The following is a 23,200-nucleotide window of genomic DNA, read 5'->3' as shown; positions in this document are numbered from 1 at the left end:
TAATATTGTTATTTAGAGAATAATAACATGATAAAATAAATGATAATGTGACATAAAAGTGAGTCGGCTTATCTAATATACTTGGATTTATACCATGCCACATATTCTCCTAACAAAAAAGTCATATTAACTTATTTTTTAAGAGAAAGAAAAATTGAAAAACCATATTAAATAATTATAAATTAAAATCAAAATAACTATTGAATCCAATTTTTCTAATAACAAAAGTAAAACCAAATTAATATTTTCTAATATGGAAAAAACCAAACATGGAAATCACCTAATTAAACAAGTTAATCACCGAACAATGAAATTAGGCAGAAGTGATGAACATATTTAAGTTTAAGATTGGAGTGAGAGTGTTGGGTTTGGTATGACACATGATATGATACCAACCTGAAGCTGTGAGGAGAGAGAGGAGAGAACAGATGATATGATAACAATAACAATTTGCGAGAAGATAAGAACAGGTACAACATTTACGGATACATAATAGTGGTTACTTACACGTACCTACATACGTTATTATAGTTACCGAGGTACGTACGAGTAACGTTGTTGTTGTTTTCCATCCCATGTATAAAGCAAAAACAGCAAAGCTGAGTCGACAAAATACACCACCAACACTGAACAGTCTCTTTCTTCTCTCTCTCTCTCTCTCTCTCTCTCTCACAAGAAGTTGAAATTCAAAAAGTAAGTCTTATAATATAATACACTCCACACCAGCACCAACACCAATAACAGCACAATTTTCAAGGCTCACGCGCCGCCCCACCGCCGTCACGCGCGGCCTTTATGAATCATCGCCGCCATGGGCGGAGTCACTTCCTCGATCGCTGCCAAGTTCGCGTTCTTCCCGCCGCAGCCGCCATCTTACACGGTGGTCGCCGCCGAGAGTGGTGCAGAATCTGGGCCGCCGAGGCTTGTCATTCCCGAGGTGCCGATCAAGGACAACGTGGACGTGCTCAAGCTTCGGACGCGCCGAGGTAACGAAATCGTGGCGGTGTACGTTAAGTACCATAGACCCACCTCCACCATGCTCTATTCTCACGGTAATGCTGCCGATTTGGGCCAAATGTTCGAACTTTTCGTCGAATTGAGCAACAGGCTTCGCCTCAATGTTATGGGGTACTCTTCCCCTTTTTAGTTTTAATAATTTCCTTTTAAAAAAATAGTAAATTCAGCTTGATGTTAATGCTGCTGTGTTTGGTTTTAATTTGTTTGGATGTTGTTTGCATTAATTTGTTGTCTGCAATGATCTTGGAGGAACGATAATGTTCTGTGCTGTATTTAATTGGTTGGCCTTTTTAACTTTAATAATTGAAGTGTTGAGTTGTTTTTCTTTAGAGAATTAATTATTATTTTGCTATATTAAGCATCTGGAGGAATTTCTTTGATTAAGCTTCAATTGAATATTCTTGATTTGCTTTCCCGAGTTTTAGATGATATTGCTTTGTGGTTGGAGTTGGAGTTGGAATTGAAATTGGTAATGGTTAGTGTTTCTGTGGTGGATATGAAGGAAAAAGGTGATCTAAGGAAGGTTCTGTTTTCTTGAAGGTAAAGGGTAATTTTGGGGAATTGTAATGACGGCTGCGGAGTTAAAGAGGAAGGGATAAAGGAGTTGACTTTTTTCTAAAGAAGTCAGCTGCAGTAATGAAAAATTTGATTGCTGAAAGAATATTCTTTTTCTGTTGATGATTTTTGGCATAAAAGATAATACTGAAAGAAAAAGTTGAGTTCTGTCCGTGTGGTGTTGAAATTTGAAAGTGCTGCTGCATATTCTCTTGCCTTCTTAGCTTTACTATTCTGAAGAGCTGAAGCTGGATCTGCCTTGCTGTCTTCTTTTTTATGATGTGATGATTAGGCTGCCTGTAACATGTAACTTTGGGTGGATTATTTTTCTTTCCATGTATGATGAATTTTAGCTGTTGATATATGGAGCTTCCCTCTGTCCCCGTGTTTAATATTGACTAGTAATTAGGAAATTGGAACTTGCTGTCTCAGTAAGTCGTGATACTGAGTGCTGACTTATGATTTAGAATTTGGTCTGGTTTGTTTTTGTTGACCAAATTATTTTTGTTATACTGTATAGATATCCTAAGTACATGTCAGCGTATACACAATAAAGTATTATGTGTTGTTACTGTTACATGTTCTATTATTGTTAAGCTTGATAGGTGCAGCCTATTACTGTAGTTATTTTGTTACAGTTTCTTGATGTACTTATGTTTTTGTTACTGTTATTTTGTTATTTGTAAACTGTTACTGTATTTTGATACAGTGTGTTGTAGCTGAGCTACAATGCAGATACAGTTTCAGTCCTTCAGTTAGTATACAAAGTTTATTCTGTCCAAGATAACACTTTTGAATACTTTAGCTTTAATGAATAGATTTTCTGTCTTAGATGCTGTTAAATATTTTCTCTTTCTATTACTTTTTCATGTTTTCTTTTTCCACTGCTTCGTAATATGAGCTAATATTTGGTCCTTGGTTCTTGCTACCAAAGCTTCCATTGATGTTGTTTCCATTTTATAGAAAATTATACTCCATATTTGTACTGGCTACAATTTCTCAAACTTTCTCTGTTAAACTAGATGGGAAAAGTTTTCTTGTGGGAAATTGACAAAGTGAAGGAGTAATTTGAGGCCATCAACTACAAAATTATGTACACAATTTGACAATTCCTTTCAGATTCAGAGCCAAAGATCTTGATCAAGGCCTAGAGAATATAAGCTGTATTGAGTAGGAGTAGCAAGATTCTCTTTTCTTTACTTGGCTCCATCCTCAGTTTTAATTCCCTTATTCCCAAGACTGTAGGATGGATTCATTCTTGCGAAGTGTTAGGAGTCCCACATTGAGTAGGATGAGCTACTTGATGTGGTACTTAAGTCTGTAGATTCTTTCACCTAATGGACTAGTCTTTTGGGTTGGGCTCTCCTCTTGTGCTTAAGTCCTAATAATTGGTACTTTCATTAAGAGTTGGGTTCTGGTAGAGTTACCTATAGGCTGCATTAAGTTATAAATTGAATATTGATTGATGATTGAAGCCATCTTAGAGAAAAGGGCTACCACTTGTCACTTTAGAACTAAATTGAAGAACATCAAGAAAGGGTTGATCACATATTGAATATGTAATAGAATAAAAGCTATTGTTGATTCCATTCCTTGCTTTTGATTGGAGATTCTGTCTCTGCTCAAGATCAATTTGGTTCAATTATGGAGGTTTCCTTAATGAATTTGTTGTTTACATTGTTCCTGTGAGTAGTACACTTGTCCTATTCCTTATCAATGAGATTAATTATTGATTGTTTTCCTTGTTATTGTATCCCCATTACAAATAAGAATACTCATATACACAACACATATTTCAAGCAATCCTTTTCATAATATACACGCACAGTCACACTCAAACTTTTAATGTCAATAATCCTATAGTTTGAGCTTGACTCATTTATATAATCAAGCTTAAGTTAATGAACTAACGAGCTTGAATGTTACTTTTACAAGTTGAATTTGAATAATATACTAGTAAATCAACTTATATTACTAATTGTAACTATCTTGAAGATATACTTGGCCTGAAGTTTTGATTGAGTGGTAAAAGAAAATGTGTGGAGAGAGAGATAGCTGTTGTTCACTTAAGTCATATTTGATCATGGAGAATAGTACTTTGGTTGAATTTCACATGGAAATCAGGTTGCAAATGTATTTTCTATCAGGATTTTTTGCTTAGTAGCAAAGCTTGGTATGAACTGAACATATTACATCTTGAATTTCTGATATATTATTTTAGTAAATAAATATCAGGAAGTTTTCAAGCATCCTCTGTTTAAAATTTCATTAGCTGTGATAATTATTGCTGTAGTTCCCATGGTAATTGTTGCTGGCTTTATCCTTGACTAATTTTGTATTCATTGATATTAGAAGTATTACTCTTTCATTCCTACTCCTGTCAAATAGGCTCCAAAGGTACGAAGAATGAGTAGACCAACTTAAGTAAATTTTGTGGAAGTATGAGTGTTATATTCTGTGCACTCCTTTTAATCATTCATTGGGAATTTGTTATTGTATGTATGTTGTCTATGGCTTATGCTGCCAATAAAGCAAAACATAGCTTGTAATGTTCATCAATATAGTTTTATTCTTCATCAATTTGCCATTCCATATTGCAATTCGTTTATTTTCCTCAGTACATATTTGTCTGTAATTCTTGTAATTGTATATATAAGAAATAAAGTTCTCTCTTGGTTCTTGCCTACTTACTGGTTACAATCACATGAATTTAAAAGTGCATAGTGGAATGCTTTTAATCACAGATTCCTCATATGAAAATATTCCCATTTGTCTTTAAATTTCCTTTAATGATAATACTTTATTTGTTCTCATTGATTTATTTTAACAACTTTTCTTTGTACAGTTACGATTACTCTGGGTATGGACAGTCAACAGGAAAGGTTAGTAGGCTTATTTTTCAGCCCATCCAAGTGTGTGAGTGGAATGAAGTTGTATGTTTATTACACAACTTTTTAATGTTCTTTTAAATCTTAATGTCTATCGTGTTTTTGACACACACTCTTTGTTATTGTAAGAAATGGAACAAGATATTTAAAACTATTAGATTAAAATTAATGATTCAGGTTGTAAATTCAATTACAAATTTTACATGATATTTAAAAAAGGAAGAAGATCATGTGAGATTTATCATATAAGATTAATAATTGCATAAATCATACCACGTTAATTTTGATTATGCTTCATACATCAAATCTCTTGATTTTCAACAATATCATATCAACATTAATTGCAAATCAATATTAATTCCATTTTAGAATTCAATACTTCCCCTTAAGTTGGGTCATAGATGTCAATCAAGCCTCACTTGGATCTCAGGTTTTCATAATTTGCTCTAGGAAAAAGGCTTGGTCAATATGTCAACAATTTGATGGCTTGAAAGAATGTGCATAATCTAAGGTAGTCAAAATTGAAATCTTATGCAAGATCAGAAAGGGAAACATTGATAGTAAATCGAGAGATTGTGTTACGTGTCTGACCACGTAACTTGCCTTTCACTGTAAACGTACGTGCTCAAATGAATGAAAATCTTTATTATTGAGACTATGGTAATCACAAACACAACCAATGACTGGGAGCAGGTTCTCCTTCAGTCACACGAGAGCATAACCTCTCTACAATACTTCCAATAAAATCAAAAACATACCCTACTTCTACGTGCCTCCCTTATTAATACTAATCATGCCTTCCAGAAAAGGTAGGGAATGATAGTAGTAATTGCCCCTTTATTAACATTATCTGGACAGAATCATTCTATCCTTATTTATTGTATTTAATACTGTAATTACTCTGCTAACTTCCCATGAAAATCCGCCTGTCCCTCCGCTTGTCATTTAATCGTACGTTGTCGTCCCCCCCTTTGTTCAGGACGCTCGTCCTTATTTATGGACGCTCGTCCTTATTGAGGACGTTCGTCCGCGCCCTGCTCGCCCTGGGCGCTCGTCCTCACTCCTTGTCGCCTCGCTCGTTCGTCCTCCTCTCGCTGAGGGCGTTCGTCCTCGCTCCTTGTCATCTCCTGCTCGTAACGCTCGTTCGCTACCGCACGGTTCCCCTCTTGCTCAAGACGTTCGTCCTCCCCCCTGTTCCTCCTATATCTTCTTCTCTCATACACTCGCCAGGCCCTAACATTACCCACCCCCTGAAGATCAACCTTGTCCTCAAGGTTGAAGTCGGGATATTGATCTTGGATGGTGAGGGCATCTTCCCATGTCGCCCCATCAGGACCTCCCTCTTGCCATTCGACCAAGACTTCCTGTCGTTCGTCCCCTCCCTGCTGCACCTGCCTTTTATCCAAAACTCGGACCGGTCGTGGAGACGGTTCGTCGACCTCTAAATCTATTGGTAGCTCCTGCTCGACCCGGTGGTCCCCTACTGCCTTCTTTAACTGTGATGCATGGAACACAGGATGAATCCGTGCTGAGTCTGGTAATTGTAGCTTAAATGCGACTGCTCCCACCTGCTGAATAACCAGGAAGGGTCCAAAATAACGAGCGGCCAGTTTAGATTGTACGATGGACGACATCGACGTTTGGCGGTGAGGTCGAATTTTCAGATATACCCAATCTCCCACCTGTACTTGGGACGGCCTCCTTGCCTTGTCGGCCTGCCTTGTCGGCCTGCCTTGCCATTAATTCTTGCGCCCTGGCGAGATGGAACTTTAACTGGCGGAGTGCTTCATCTCGTGTTTGTAACTCCTGATTGACGGCTTCCACTAATGTTTCCCCTGGAACGAACCTGTGCAGTGAGGGAGGCGGCCTGCCATAGACGGTTTCGAATGGGGTGCACTTGGCTGATTCCTGATAACTAGTGTTGTACCAGTATTCGGCCCATGGTAATACGATGCTCCAACCCTTGGGCTGTTCAGAACAAAAACACCTCAAATACCCTTCCAAGATCCTGTTGATAACCTCAGTTTGCCCATCAGATTCAGGATGGTAGGCGGTGCTCATCCTTAGGTGAGTGCCTTGTAATTTGAACAGCTCCTTCCAAAAATTACTCAGGAACAGTGGATCCCGGTCACTTACGATAGATAGCGGCACCCCATGCAATCGGACAATCTCCCTCACGAAGATTTCGGCTATAGTACGTGCTGAATAGGGGTGTTTTAAGGGTAGGAAGTGTCCGTATTTGCTGAGACGGTCCACCACTACTAACACAGCATCGTACCCTCTAGACTTGGGTAGTTTGACTATGAAATCCATGCTTATCTCCTCCCAAATGGCGTTGGGAATGGGTAACGGCTGTAGCAACCCTTGCGGTGATGAGGTCAAGTATTTATGTTGTTGACAGACCAGGCAGCTGGCAACGAACTCGGTCACGGCTTTCTTCATTCCTACCCAATAAAGAGATTGCGCCACCTTGCGGTACGTCCGGTATACCCCTGAGTGGCCTCCAGTCTGTGTGGTATGGAATTCGGCTATCAACTTGGGCACCCAGGCCGACCGGGCTGACAGAACGAGCCTCCCTTTGTAGTGCAAGCGTTCGTTCTCTAGTGTGAACGAGGGATGGGAGTTGGGATCTTTCTTCAAATCGTCAATCACCTTCCTTAGCTCCTCATCCTCCTCTACTTCTTCCAATATTTCCCTGAAATCTTGCCAATACGGCCGAGCAATCACCGTTAATTCCTTCTCTTCCTGCAACTCATCCTCGTCCTTGCGTGATAGGGCGTCCGCCACCTTGTTGGTTACCCCTGATTTGTACACAATCTCAAAGTCGTATCCCAGGAGCTTTGCAAGCCAATTCTGTTGATTCTGAGTGGTGATGCGTTGCTCCAAAAGGTACTTCAAACTCCTCTGATCAGTGTGAACCACAAACCGTTGCCCCAATAAGTATGGCCTCCAGTGTTGAATGGCTAAGACCAGCGCCATTAATTCCTTTTCGTATATTGACTTCCCTAACGAACCCTCAGATAGTGCTTTGCTAAAGAAAGCTATGGGTTGTTTCCCTTGCATGAGTACCGCTCCAATTCCCCTTCCGGATGCGTCACACTCAATGTGAAACGGTTGGTTGAAATCAGGCAAAATCAATACAGGAGCAGTCGTGATTGCCTTCTTCAAATTTAACATGGCTTCTTCTGCTTGTTCCGTCCATGCGAATTGTCCCTTCTTAAGAAGGTCGGTCAGAGGTCGGGCAATCTTTCCATAATCCTTCACGAACCTCCTGTAATATCCTGTCAGCCCCAAAAATCCCCTCAAAGCCTTCACCGTCTTCGGTTTCTCCCATTCCAGCACAGCTCGTACCTTGTCCTCGTCCATCTCTACCCCCTCCTCGGATATCCTATGGCCTAAATAACCTATTTGAGTTCTGCCAAACTCACATTTCTTCCTGTTGGCCACCCATCCATTTGCCACGAGCTCCCTTAGCACCGTCCCCACATGCTCCAAGTGCTCCCCCCAGGTGCGGCTATACACCAGTATATCATCAAAGAATACCAGTACGAATCGCCTCAGGTAAGGTTGCAACAGTTTGTTCATGGCACTCTGAAAAGTGGCTGGTGCGTTGGTTAGGCCGAACGGCATTACCATGAATTCATAGTGACCCTGGTGTGTCCGGAAGGCCGTCTTCTCTATGTCGCCTGCTCTCATGCGTATCTGGTGATAGCCCGATTTCAGATCCACCTTTGAAAAATATTTGGCCCCCCTCAGTTCGTCTAACAACTCCTCTATCAGGGGAATAGGGAATTTATCAGGTACAGTGGCTCGGTTTAATGCCCTGTAGTCCACACAAAACCTCCAGCTGCCATCTTTTTTCTTTACCAAGATTACAGGGCTCGAATAAGGACTGTTGCTTGGCCTAATAACGCCCGCTTTCAGCATTTCCGCCACCTGCTTCTCAATCTCCCCCTTCATCACATGGGGATATCTGTACGGCCTTACATTCACGGGATCCGTACCTTCTTTTAAGGGAATTTGGTGAGTCATTCCCCTATCTGGTGGTAGGCTGTTCGGCTCGTGAAAAACGTCCGCGTATCGTTCCAGGATTTGCATTATGTCGAGCGTCTGCTTTCTTGTCAATTCTGGACCGAACGTGTCTTTTTCCTGGACGTATGGTCGTTGCCCCTCCTCCGTTTCTGTCTTCCCAAGCTCCCACATTAGCAACCAGACCTCAACTTCCTTCATCTTTAACAACGCTGCGGGTTCCACCAGACTCCTAGTTAGAGTTGGGTCTCCCTTAATCGTCATCTGGCGTCCTGCTTGTACGTACGCCATAGTTAGTTGTCCCCAATTTATGACTACCTCGCCCAGCTTGGCCAACCATTCCACCCCCAGTATCACATCCACTCCGCCCAACTCGAATAGGTGAAATCGTTCCTGGATCACAACCGCTCCCATGTGGATCGTCACGGCCTCACAGCATCCCTTCGTCTCCTTTCTCTGCCCATCTCCCAAGCTCACCCTATAGGGTGGTGTATCTACTACGGGTAATGCCAATTCTTCTACCAGGTCCCTGCTTATAAAATTGTGGCTGACGCCACTGTCAATGAGAATCAAAACCTGCTTCGTCCCTATCTGCCCATGCAGCTTCATCGTTCTGGGCTGGGTGAGCCCTCCTGCCGAAAGAGCTGATAGCTCCATTTGTTCGAGTTCAACCTCCACCTCTTCTTCCCCTCCGGGCTCCTCGTCTTCTGCCAGTATCAACATCCGAAGTCCCCTCTCTGGACAGCGATGCCCCGGACCGAACGGCCCTCCACACCTGAAACACTTCCCTTCCTCCCTACGTTTGACGTACTCAGCGTATGGTAAATCCCGTACGTTCCTGCCTTGAGCGTTAGAGAATGTACGCTCACCTTCGCGTCTTGGACCTCCTTCCTTGTCCACAGTACCCGTTCGGTTCTGATTGTGGCGGCTAGTATCCACCCTTGCCACTGCACTGCTCGGTTTTCCCCACGTTGGTCCCTTGCTGACGATTCCTCCGCTCACCCTTGTCCCCGCCTAGAATGCCTCCACGTCTCTTGCGAGTCTCATGACGTCCATAAACTCTTTGGGATCAAGCAATCTGAGTTGATTACGTATCCCCTCCTGTAAGCCTGCCATGAAATACCCCATTAATTGTGCCTCGGGTATTTTTTCTGCTTGGCCCACCAACACCTCGAATTCTTGGATATAATCTCCCACGGATCCTGTTTGTTTACAAGATGCCAGTCTTTCGAAGACCGTGCCTCGATTTTTGCCTCCAAACCGAATCACCAATGCCTCTTTTAATCCGGCCCATGACCTGTTCCTGGCTTTCTCCCTCCAAAACCGGAACCAGTGTCCCGCTATCCCTTCCATGCTGATGTATGCCAGGCGCAACTTCTCTTCCTCCGGTACCCCTTGCAGTTCGAAAAATTTATCCGCCCTATAAATCCAGTTCATAGGCTCGCTTCCTTCGAACACGGGTAACTCGACCCGCCTCCTCCAAGATGGCTGCTCCTCTCGGTGTCCACCCTCTACGCCGCTTCCAACCCTTTCTTCTTCGTCAGTCCTCCTCCCATTGACTGATCCTTGGCTACCATCAAGGTGGCCGTCATCCCGTCGACCTCGCTCCCCTAACACCCTCACCAGTTCCTGGACTGCTGACTCCAGTCCGCCCATAGAGATTTCTAGGGTCTCCATTCTTCCTTCCACAGCATTCAGCCTTCCCTCCATGACGCTTTACTCCCTTCGATAGGATCCGGCAGGTCGGACCAATTGTTACGTGTCTGACCACGTAACTTGCCTTTCACTGTAAACGTACGTGCTCAAATGAATGAAAATCTTTATTATTGAGACTATGGTAATCACAAACACAACCAATGACTGGGAGCAGGTTCTCCTTCAGTCACACGAGAGCATAACCTCTCTACAATACTTCCAATAAAATCAAAAACATACCCTACTTCTACGTGCCTCCCTTATTAATACTAATCATGCCTTCCAGAAAAGGTAGGGAATGATAGTAGTAATTGCCCCTTTATTAACATTATCTGGACAGAATCATTCTATCCTTATTTATTGTATTTAATACTGTAATTACTCTGCTAACTTCCCATGAAAATCCGCCTGTCCCTCCGCTTGTCATTTAATCGTACGTTGTCGTCCCCCCCTTTGTTCAGGACGCTCGTCCTTATTTATGGACGCTCGTCCTTATTGAGGACGTTCGTCCGCGCCCTGCTCGCCCTGGGCGCTCGTCCTCACTCCTTGTCGCCTCGCTCGTTCGTCCTCCTCTCGCTGAGGGCGTTCGTCCTCGCTCCTTGTCATCTCCTGCTCGTAACGCTCGTTCGCTACCGCACGGTTCCCCTCTTGCTCAAGACGTTCGTCCTCCCCCCTGTTCCTCCTATATCTTCTTCTCTCATACACTCGCCAGGCCCTAACAGATTGTAACGCTGATTGTAAGATCCTACAAAATTTATAAATTCATATATTTGCACACACTATTAAATATGCATATTAAACATAAATCATTATATCACACATGAAACAAATAATTGCACTTCAATTCAACATGATAAGGAAAACAAATATAAAATAAAGTAAGCCAATATATCCAATTATATAGTAAATACCAGAGTTAAAAAACAATAGCTTCTCCTACTAAGGCAATGGATCCATCCTAGCATGGTTGTCAAAATCAAATTTTGGGGCATAAGATCGTACACGTCTACAATCTCCTCCCCCCCTCCCCCCAAATCTTGAATTGCCTCAAAGTTGTGATTTTGGAGAATTGTGCAAAATTGCCATTGTAGATTGCAACTCGTGAGAAAGCAATATTTCTCATGATGCAACTACAACATTCTCTTGGTAGTGTCTCTTCTAGCCTCGACTTTCCTCTAATAGCACCTCTCGCTTCCTTGATGTTCCTTACAACGAGTTCTCTTGTGGCCTTAACATACCTTTCAAGAGTGCCTCTCATGGCCTAGATGTTCCTTTTAGTAGCACCTCTAGTGTCATTTCTAGCTCATGATCATGGTAATCAAAATCAAGATCTTATTCAAGATCGAAAAGAGAAATATAAATCTTAAATCGGAAGATCATAACACTAATCATCCTACAAACTTTATGAAATTTATACATATACACACAATCATTATATCACTCTCAAAATTCATAATTGAACTTCATAATATATAATAAAGTAATAAATCCTTAAACATGACATCCTAGTTAAATAAGAGTAACTCCTTCCTAGTTACAAAATTACAAAATAGTAACAAAATAATACTCCAACTAAACCAAATAATTTTGAGTTAAATTCATGATCTGCCAAGAGACCTTCAAACTTCATCATTTCCATAAATATTAATTTTGAGTTGGTTTTCTTGTTTGCTTCTTCTTAGCTAATTTTGAGTTATCCATAACAAAAACATCATTCATGCTTTGCTTTAGTGTATTTCTTCTCTTTTTGTGGATTTAAATAAATGCAAAGACAAATATGGTAAGCAAGTAGTAGACTAGTAATTCTTTTCTAGAGATATATTTTAACATAAACTTACCATCTCAAAGGAACTCCAATTACACTAACATTCGGAGGAGCTACATGTCAAGCTCAATACATGAATGACGAATTTTTGGAGTTCTAGATGCTCATCATAAGACTCCCACCAATTTGCTAGTCTTTAAATTTATTGATCTAGTAACCAAGGGACAACCAAAATATTTAGCTCATTTTCTCAAGTCACCAATTCGAATATCAATGAGTGTGTTTTCATCTTTATCCTTCACCATCCTAGTTATAAATTCCATCATAACTCATTTAACTTCTGTTAGGATATAGGGTATTTGGATATAATAGGAAAGGAGATTAGGATAGAAGGCAGAGGAATTGTATAAATAGATTGATTGGATAGTTAGAAGGCAGTTTTTGAGTACATTGTTTGTTGACAAGCCTTAGACTTGTGAAGAGGGTTATGCCTCTGCATCTTGTAAACACACTATTCTTTCTGTTAATAATACACAATTCATCATATATCTCTTTGTTTTCTTGGTGTGAGAGACTGTGAGGGAGTTCTTGGTTGGGTTTCTTGTTCGAAAACCTATCAATTGGTCCAACCTGCCGGATCCCAATTGGAGGAGTGACGAGCGTGTGTGATGGAGGGAAGAGTAGTGGCGGTAGAAGGTCAGTTGGAGGCGGTGGAAATCGCAATGGCGGAGACGAAGGTTGACACAGTGTACCTGCGACATGAAACAGGAGCCTTAAGACAGAACTACGAAGCAATGCGTCAGGATATCCAGGCGATCCTGAAGATGTTAGGGGATCGCAATCGTGACCCAAACGGCCACCGCCAAGGTGGCAGTGAATCGTCGGTGAATGACAACGATGGCAGACCCGACGAAGATAGAGGAAGAAGAGGAGAAGGGAATCAAGAAGGGCTTTCTAATCGGAGGAAACGGGTGGAATTACCGGGGTTTGAAGGGGGCGACCCATTGATTTGGATTAGTAGAGTGGAAAAGTTCTTTGAAGTGCAGAAGGTGGCCGAAGACGAGAAATTGCAATTGGCCTTCATCAGCATGGAAGGGTATGCAGCGTATTGGTTTTGTTTTTGGAGGGAAAAACCAAGAACAATTCTTGGGAAGGGTTGAAAAGGGCGTTGGTGATCAGGTTCGGAGAAGGGGGACGAGGGTCCGTCTATGAGAGGTTGGCCGCCATTAAACAGGTGGGACCGGTGAGCGAGTATGTTCGGGATTTTGAAGTGTTGGTGGGACAAACGACAAGGATCCCTGAAGAACAGCTCCTGGGATACTTCATGGCGGGACTCCAGGAAGAGGTGAGCGACCAAGTGAGGCCCCATGATCCGCAGGACCTAATGACCGCCATGTGAGTCACGCGTGATGTAGAGAAGCTGTGTTCCCATTCGAAGATCGGAGGCGGACAGTCGACCAAGAATCAGAGCTCTTGGGGAGGTGCGACGAAAGTAGTAACAAGAAGCGAACCCAGTCGCGAGCGCAGGGACGAGGGGGAATCGCTGAGAGCGTTGGGTCCGTAAAGAAGAGACGACTCAAGGAGGCGGTACCGCAAGAATCACCGGCGACGAGAGGGAAAGGAATACTTGCAACCTACCTACTTGGAGTTCATAAAGAGGGTTATGCCTCTGCGTCGTTTAAACACACACTATTCTTTCTGTTGATAATACACAATTCATCATATATCTCTCTGTTTTCTTGGTGTGAGAGACTGTGAGGGAGTTCTTGGTTGGGTTTCTTGTTCGGAAACCTATCAACTTCCAAATTTGCTTTAAATCTTGAATGATAATGCATTTGAGGATAGAAATAGTCTATAGCTTGCGAAGGTCTATGAAGTTGTTTGTCCCACCTTTCATTAATGATGTTCAACAAAGACAAATAACTAATAAAAATATATTACATTGAAATAGCTTTTTGTTTTCAATTTCAAAATCACTAACTTAATAAACAAATATATAAATTGTTAGATTGAATACCTTTTTTTGATAGCATTGCAAGCCTTTTGTATCTTCTCCCTTAGCTCGGTCCATTGGTTCATAAATGAACCCGTTACCGAAGCACTTCAATTAGCGGCAATGCACCCTTGAAAGAAGTTATGATATTCTTTCAAAAATTCTTTTCTAAAACCACATCTTCAACTATTTTTCCATCATTTTTGTTTTAGCAAACTTACTAGACTTCCATTTGTTACTAGTAAACATTCTAAGTGAAGCTCCCTTGTTCTCATGAAAGTACCCTAATGTCAAGTAAGATGTAGCAAAACGAGTAAGATCGGACCTCACCAAATCTCTTCCTTTTGTGACATGTTGTAATAAAGAAATTAGAGAACTTCTTGAAAAGGTAGTAATTTCTTTACCTTTTGAATTTGTCTCCTCAGGAATTTAGGATCTTCTTCTCATAATTCTTTAACATTAAGTTAACACAATATGCACCACAAAGCATAAAAAATAGCCATTTTCCTCTTTGCTATCAACGTTTGACCAACAATTTTGTAGTTTGCTCCATTATCTATCACAACTTGAATAGGTCTTCTCTCACCACTTCAACAATGTTATCACTTAAGAAGGATAAACAAGTAATCATTTTTTTAATTTTGACAAATGTGGATGACCTAGGTGATCATGCAAAAGCTTAGGAGATGGGAAGCTAAGCAAGACATCAATGTTCCAAAACCAAGATAGTAGATTTCTCTAGATTCATGTCCTTCACAAATCAATTGACTTGTATCATGCTCTTGTATGACAAGAATTGGGATCAAAGGTAACGAGATAATTGAAGAATTGGATTAATTAACTTAGGGAAATTAGGTTGAAAGGACAATTAGGGACAAGAAGAACACGATTTAGGTTTAAGGACGGGGAAAGGGAGATTTGACCAACTCCTTGCGAAGTAACTTTAGATCCATTGGCTAAAGTAATAACATGAGGAATTTTAGGATAAGAAACAAAAAGAATAATGAAGCATTTCCAGAAACATGACTAGCAACACCTGAAGCAATTATCCATGAATTTTTACACTCCAAGGCTTGAGAAATGGAAGTTTTGACAAAATAGAATGGGTGAAGGATTGTGCTTGGCAAGAAAGCCTTGTAAAAAGTAACAATTTTCTTGGATGTGACTCATTCTTTTACAATATGTACATTGAGGATGCTCTTCTCTACTGTCGTGACCTCCTTTTTCACAAGTAGAAATTATGGTGAAGAAAATTCCTGAAGGCATATTGAGCAAAAACACGGAGACATTCCAAAAATGTAACAAGGTAACTAGGGTTTCAAGATCAAGAGAGAGAAACCTGGGGTTACAAGTGAGAGAAATCCTAATTAGGACAAACAACACTTAGAAAGCTTTAACGAGTTAAACCATGGTGGTCTGGGAAGATCCTAACTACCAAAATCCAGTGCGAGAGACACATGCCTAGGGCAATGTGGCGTTTGGAAGGCACGTCAGAGTATGGATGTAGGTTCATTTGGGTAGGGTCACACTCCTCGCGGCACACCAAACTAAGGCATCGAAGGACAAAAACCAACAACAAACAATGGTGGTCAGTAGTTGAAAGTGGCAAACAACAACGAATAATAATGGATAGTGATTGATAGACAATTCTTTTGATGAATAAAGACAAGATAGAGACCAACAAAGCGGGGTCCACCCATACCAACTTTAGAAAGATACTCAGGAATATTAGAATGAATTTTAGAGAGTATTCCCCTTTCTTAAGGTTTCATATTTATAATGACTTGGGATACATCAGATACAATGAATAGAAGAGAATTGTATAAGAGATTTCTAGGAACTAGGTCTAGCACAAAACACCTAACATTATCCATCATCTCATAAACTTTCTCAACTATTTTAGATATAGTAGGTGCATCTATTGACTTTACAAACATGGTTCCCTTTGAGCTATTCACTAGGAAGTTGATTATTGTCCTTTTCTTATCAGGCAAACCATCAATCATAATTGTACATCTTGTTTTCTTCATCGCTATGTGCTTGTAAAACAAGTGATATAATTTCAACTTCCTCCTTCAAAGATTTGACTCTAATCCCATGATAGGATGGAGATTTAAATCCATTGCCATGCCTTAATACTAAATCAAACATAACATTAAATTCTTCACTCTTTGCCACATTGGTGTTGTTATAGAAGAACCTAGCAATTGCTTCACATGCTTTCTCTCTCACCTTTCTTAAACATGTTGGTGATAGCTTGTCTAACTACTCTCTTAAAGATATATTTAGGACTATTGCTTGATGCTTCACTGTGTTTTCTTTTCTCTCCAGCTTTTTCCATTTCCTACTCCATATTAAGACTTGATTTCTTGTTTAAATTTTGTTGAAAACCAACAAGAATCCCACATTTCCTTCTTCACTTCATGAGTAACACCCTTGTAACCAATAAACTTGTCCTGTTATTACCTTTTGACAGTATTTGCATTGAAGTTTTATGGTGCTCCGAACTCCAAGCTATATTACTCTTATTTCTTGGAGCATTTTTGTTAGCCAGAGGTATAGGGAAGTTTGAAGTTGGATTTGAAGTCATTTTGTAGTGCAGATTAAGTGCACTACACTAGAAAAAAATTGAGGGAGAAAGATGATTGGATTGCACTTTGGGTGGTAGCGCAGTGGAAAAAAAGTACGGAGAAAGATGAATTGGAGAAACAGAGTGGTGTCGTGCATTGGAAAAAAAAAGAGAAAGATGGATGGGAAGGAGAGTGATTAGTGTTTGGAATTGAAATTAAATAGCCAAAGGAGGGGCAAAAGTTTGTGTTTTGGAGACCGGAGAGGGGTAGTTGTGACATTTTTTAACCAGGGGGGAGTGACAATCATGGCGACATTTTTTCATGGTAAACAAGCACTGGTATTTGTGTGAGGGTAGTAGTTTTGTATTCAGGGAAAAGAGATGGTCACAATTTTTTATTTAGGGAAGAAAGGAAATCACAACTTTTTCAAACATAGTTGGGCTTTCAAAGGAAAACAAATTGGGGTTAAGTTTTGGGTTCCAAATTGGGTCAAGCAAATTCTAAACCCAATAAAAAATCTAATGATTTTACACTTGTACGATTATTTAGACTATGGATTGTGATTTTGACTGCCATGCTGACTATCTCATGATGCCCTTTGGCTATTTAATATTACTTGTAGTCACTCATTGTTTATTACCACCACTATGCACCACCCCGTCTACTTTTCCTTTACAATAAATTGAACTATATTGCAACCTAATTATTAATATTATCGATCAATTTTTTCCCAATAGTTAAAGTGTCTTCAAATCCAACTTCAAACTCCTTTATACCCATGACTTCCAAATTGCTCTAGGAAATACAAGTTATATAGCTAGGAAGCATTGTATTTCAGTTGTTGGGGATACTAGAAACTTCAAGGCAAATACTACAAAAAGGTAATACCAAGGCGTGTTCATCGGTTCAAGCATCACTTGACTAGGATTTTGGAGCTTACAAGGGTGTTACAGAAGAAGTGAAAAGGACATATGAGATATTGTTGTTGGTTTGCAACCAAATTTAATCAAGAAATTAAGCTTCAACAAGGATAATCAAATTGTAGAAGGTGGTGAGAAAAGATAAAACAATGAAGCATTTGGCATTGGCAGCAGTCTTAGAAATATTGTTAAGAAGAGGGTAGTTTGCACATAAGCCACCATCAACATGTTTAAAGCTGTGAGAGAAAACATGTTAAGTAATTGCTAGGTTTTTCTATGACAACACCATACCTTTCAATGTGGCAAAGTGGGAAAGTCTAGTGCTATGTTTGATTTGGATTTAAACCTCTATCCTATCATGAAATTGATGTCATATATTTGAAGGAGGAAGTGAAAACATCACTTGCTTTAAAAGCACATAGGGATGAATGGAAGAAAATTGAATGAACGATTATGATTGATGGTTGGACTGATAAAGAAGGACAATGATAAATTTCCTAGTGAACAATCAAAGAGAATTGTTTATGAAGTCAGTAGATTAATATGCTATATCCAAAATAGTTGAATTTTTTTTAGAAGATGGATAACACTGTTGAAGAGGTTGGGGAAGAAAATGTTGTCTAAGTTGTGATAGATGTAAACTTTGAGGGTACAGTCAAATGTCAAGGCACAGAAGAAAAGACTATGTTTCACACCATGTGATATTGTGTTGACTCTGTTAAAGGATTATGACAAGATCTCAATTCACGAGGAGATAATTCAAAAAGGTAAAAAAATTACAACCTTTATCTATTCAAGAACTTCTTTAATTTCTATACTACAACATTTCACAAAAAGAAGAGATTTGGTTAGGCCAAGTATTACTTACTTTGCCACATTTTACTTGACATTTGGGTGCTTTCATGAGATAAAAGAGCTTTAATTAGAATCTTTACTAGTTATGAATGGACGTCTAATAGGTTTGCTAAAATAAAGGATAAAAAAACAGTTGAGTATGTGGTTTTGGATGAAGATTTTTGGACGAATATTATAACTTGTTTGAAGGGTGCATTGCGTCTTTCTGAAGTGCATCAATTGGTTGATAACTAGTCATGGGACTCATTTATCAAGAATGGACCAAGCTCATGATAACATTCAAAAGACTTTCAATTCTATCAAAACAAGGTATCCAGTCTAACTATTTGTGTAGTTATTTCTTAAGTTAGTGATTTTGAAACTAAAAAAAAAAACTAACTTAATGTAATAGGTTTTTATTAGTTATTTGCCTTTGTGTAATATCATTGATAAAAGGTGGGACAAACATCTTCATAGGGCTTTGCATGGTGTAGGCTATTTCCTTAACCCTCAAAAGCATTATCATCCTGGATTTAAAGCTAATTTGGAAATGAAATGTCTAACAAAGATGGTGAAGGATGAGAGTGAACAAACTTTTATTGATGTTCAAATTGACAATTTCAAAAAACGAACAATATTTTGGATGTCTCTTGACCACTAGGTCAATTAATTTAAAGACTGCAGCAAATTGGTGGGAGCCTTATAGTGATGGTTTAGACATTATTAATTTGAATGGTGAAAGATACGGAATTGATGGAATTGAAAGTATATGTGGAGATTATGATTTTAGCCTACAAGATTATTTGCTTTAGATGGATGATTATTTTGTAAGTTGGAGAGAATTTCTATTTGGAAGTAGGTTGAAGCTATTGGTTTATAGTTTCGTAACTAGGAAGCAGTTGCTCCTATGCCACTAGGATGTAAATTTGTGTTAAATTTCTGTGCATTGTATCAATTGCCTATTACACATAGTTGACTCTTAACTGTTGTAAATTAAATTTTGACTGCAAAATTGTAATATTAATTTGAAAGTAGATATGATATTGACATGGATTATTGATAATTGACAGTAATTAATAATGTGTGCATTTTGTAAAGTAGATTGGGTGGGGGGCGGTAGACTGTAAAATAATAAATGAAAAATTGAAAAAAATATTAAAACTGAGATAAAAACATTTGGCCTCTTTTTATTCAACTATCCCAAACTACTAAGTCTAACTGATTTAATTAATTGATAAAAATTATTTTATATATACTGCTATTATATTTGTTGATGGTATACTTACTCTCCCAAATATGATCGATTGTGTGAACTAACTATTATAAATGATTGCTTAAGATAATAAATTAAAGTACACAAATGAATAATATGTATTTTTTACCCAATTATAAATTATTGTTATATGTGGGACCCATCCTTGCTATAACAAGGCTATTGAGTGGTCGATAATGAGTGACATGATTTATTTTTAAGAGAGACGACAATTGTAATTTTAAATATATATATATATATATATATATATATATATATCTATTTATTTTGGTGTTATTTATTTTTTAAAATTATATAGTTATTAATTTGCAGAATGACTCGTCGTAGGAGGTCAAATATATAATTAATATATGTAATATTATTACGTTTAAATTATTTTTATTTATTAACTAAGCCATGACTTCGTAACTTTGGAAATTGTAGAATATAAAGAGTATATAATTTTTTATCTTAAGTTTAACATTTTTGTCCTTTACATCTTTAATTATTATTGTGCATTTTACCTCGTTGAGCATTTTACAACATTAGTTTTAAAATTTTGCATACCGAACCTCTGATTGTATGCTAATGCTAATACGTCAATGTCTCATTGGTAATCTATGGTAATGTCATGTGTATTTCCACATCAGCATTAGTCAAGATATTACTTTGTATATAATTATAATAATTGATATGTAAATTTTAAATATGTTTATAATTAAAATATTAAGATTAAATAGTTTTTCGTCAAATGTTATATGTTAAGAAAAGTATTTACATAAATAAAAAATAATTTTATTGTTTTGTTAAACTGTTAAAAGTTTTTATAATTTGTAAGAGTTTAAAAATTACATTTGGAAATTATATGCAATTTCAATAATAAGGTGATGTTATCTTTTAAACATAATTCATATCTTATCCTATCAGTATGTAGTCCATGTCAACTATTAATGTCATTTGATTTGTTATCTAGTACGCATGAAACATTGGGTAAGATTAAGATTTATATTGCCCTTGTTCTATGATGTTCTTAGCATGTTTTTATATCCTAACTTAGCATGATCACTAAAAACAAAATCTTAAAGAAATTCCAAGAGTCCTAACATAGTATAACAGTGCTAACATTCTTAATTCTAAAACAGTTATTGTTTGTTAATGAATGTAAAAGGACATTATCCAAAACGTTTAAATGGTTTTGTGGCAAAATGTGGATTTATAAGCAATTTAAGATCAAGAACTTTAAAGTTTATCTGCATTGAATAGAAACTTCCAGTTATTGGCAAAGAGAGTATGCTGTTGTTGATGGTTCTTTCGAGTGACATTATTGCTTGCAACTTAACAATCATCCTTTTTGCATGTTGAAACAGCCAACTGAATATAATACATACGCAGATATTGATGCTGCATATAAATGCCTAAAAGAACAATACGGGGTGAAAGATGACCAATTGATACTGTATGGTCAATCTGTTGGGAGTGGTCCCACACTTGATCTTGCTTCACAGATACCAGAATTGAGAGGGGTTGTCTTGCATAGTCCAATTTTATCTGGACTTAGAGTACTATACCCTGTAAAAAGGACATACTGGTTTGATATTTACAAGGTACACAGACTCCTTAATTGATTCTGCTCCAATCTATTTCATTTAATCTATGGATGTTTTACATGTTTTTTTTTTCTTCTGTCCAGAACATTGATAAGGTTGGTGCAGTCAAATGTCCTGTTTTGGTTATACATGTAAGTGGCTTTTTCTGTCCCCTCAGCCCCACCACCCCCTTCAATTCAATGTGTTCTTTTAAGGTTACATGTTCATCTTCTTTGCCTTTGTCGGTGCTGCATCTAGTTTTTCTTTCAGGTTTCAGCTGTAAACTAAGTCAACTTCTCTAATCAATACTTTTATATGTTTCTGGAACATGCTTGATTAAGACAAGTGATTTGCTACTGTTGCATTTAATCCATGGACAGTGTAAACCATTTTAGACTTACATATGTCTTTCAGAAAAAAAAGAAAAACAAAAAACTGTTGTAAAGACTTCCACAGCAAATATAGACCGTAGTTATTGTAACGAGTTACCTTTCTTGTTTACTTTTCTTCTGAGAGAAGTGCTGGTTAGTGGCCTGAGAAATGTTATAAACACACTATTGTTGGCTGAAATTTATTGGAAATTATGACCTTTTGTTGATCTCACTTTTTCTTTAATGAGTTTCAATGAATTTTAACCAAGAGAGAATAATGCTTTAGAGTTGTTAATGCCTCCCATCACTGTAAAAGGTTTTACATAGCCATTGAACCCTATGTCTCTTTCTCTTTTATTTCAACAAACTCTCAGGGTGATGCTATGACAGGAAGTGGGTACTTATGAGTGCCTAAATCCCATGTAAGATGGTATTGAAATGTTTGGTGACCCAACAAATTTTTACACATAATTTACATCCGCTATTTTACCCTTTAATCTCTCACTTACAAATACAAAAGTTAACTTTTTTAAAGACCAAAATACTCATAAAAGTTGGCTCCTGTTAAGAAGTGGATTTTAAGTCTAACTCAACCCCACAAAACCGGTTTGTAAGGTGAAGTTTGCACCCATTTATATACTTTAAATTAGTCTTATCTCTAGTTGATATAGAACTTCCAAAACACCCTCTCACGCCGAGGTATATACATCTCGAGCGTGGGACTAAACATTAATGGGTGGTCCGATAGTGGTGGTTGGAACAATATGCCCAATAAATAACAAATATCGCTAGGATAGGCTCTAATCATATCTTTGATACCATGTTAAAAAGTGGACTTTAAGCCTAACTTAACTTCACAAAATCGGCTTGTAAGGTGAGGTTTGCATCCACTTATATACTTCAAATTAGTTTTATCTCTAGTTGATGTGGGACTTTCAACAGTTCCTTTGAATGGTTATGAGGCATTCATCATACATACTTGCCACTTATATGTTTTCAGTGTTCTTTTTATCACCTTTTCTTCAGAAGTTGGTAAACTGTAGTGATGATGATTACAATTTTTGCATGGGCAGGGGACAGCAGATGAAGTTGTGGACGTGTCCCATGGGAAGCAGCTCTGGGAGCTTTGCAAGGTAAAGTACGAACCCTTGTGGGTAAGTGGTGGTGGGCATTGTAATCTTGAGCTTTACCCAGAATTCATTAAACATCTAAAGAAATTTGTACAGACAATTGGAAAATCTAAAGCAACTGCAAATGGTTCTAAAAAGGACACTGTAGAGTCTGAGAATCAAGGCAAAGCTAGAAAAGAATCTGAAGGTGGAACATCTGGTACTTCTGAATTGGGTAAGGAAATCCCTGAAGTTTCTAGAAACAGTTTAGATAGCCGTCTTGAGAAATCCAAAAAACCAGACAAACCAGAAAAATCTCGTATGAGCACAGACCATGTTGATAGGTTTAGGAGAAGAAAGGGTTTAGTTTGGTAGTCTCTTACAACTGTATCCAGAATAATTTATCTGCTAGTATTCACTTGGCAGGTAATCTAATTTCACTCTTCAGGTAATGATGCCACTTCTAAATGAATATATTGAGTGAGTTTTCTGTTTCCTTTAGGTCCATAACTCAGCTGTACCTTAAATGATTGAAAGCAATATGCATTTGTATGGCCTGTAAAATCAAACAGCTTGATCTAAATGCAATCATTAAGATAATTTGTTTTTGCTAAAA

The 23,200-nt window shown here is 38.4% G+C and overlaps 1 protein-coding gene across 2 annotated transcripts; it reads left to right on the top strand.

The window, feature by feature from the left end:
* Positions 1-514: 514 nt before the first annotated feature.
* On the top strand, positions 515-23,200 carry LOC108345516 (uncharacterized). Of its 2 annotated transcripts, XM_017584090.2 has the most exons (6): positions 515-1,128; positions 4,418-4,454; positions 20,886-21,122; positions 21,209-21,256; positions 22,549-22,608; positions 22,702-23,200. In XM_017584090.2, exons 1-6 carry the CDS (start codon positions 812-814, stop codon positions 22,957-22,959), a joined length of 957 nt encoding a protein of 318 aa, XP_017439579.1. In that variant the 5' UTR covers positions 515-811; the 3' UTR covers positions 22,960-23,200. The 2 variants fall into 2 exon arrangements, with proteins under 2 accessions (XP_017439579.1, XP_017439578.1); XM_017584089.2 differs by having other exon boundaries at positions 523-1,128; positions 22,549-23,200.

This window comes from Vigna angularis, chromosome 8, assembly GCF_016808095.1.
Source record: "Vigna angularis cultivar LongXiaoDou No.4 chromosome 8, ASM1680809v1, whole genome shotgun sequence".
Taxonomy (NCBI): domain Eukaryota; kingdom Viridiplantae; phylum Streptophyta; class Magnoliopsida; order Fabales; family Fabaceae; genus Vigna; species Vigna angularis.
The sequence above is the reverse complement of the archived record's forward strand: the minus strand, read 5'-3'. Positions and strand labels throughout refer to the sequence as shown.

Bases quoted from the DNA above. Each gene is read 5' to 3' on its own strand.
- LOC108345516 (XM_017584089.2), top strand. From the start codon at position 812: ATGGGCGGAGTCACTTCCTCGATCGCTGCCAAGTTCGCGTTCTTCCCG. The intron at 1,129-4,417 runs GTACTCTTCCCC...TTCTTTGTACAG, and splicing joins CTTCGCCTCAATGTTATGGG to TTACGATTACTCTGGGTATG. The intron at 21,257-22,548 runs GTAAGTGGCTTT...TTGCATGGGCAG, and splicing joins GTCCTGTTTTGGTTATACAT to GGGACAGCAGATGAAGTTGT.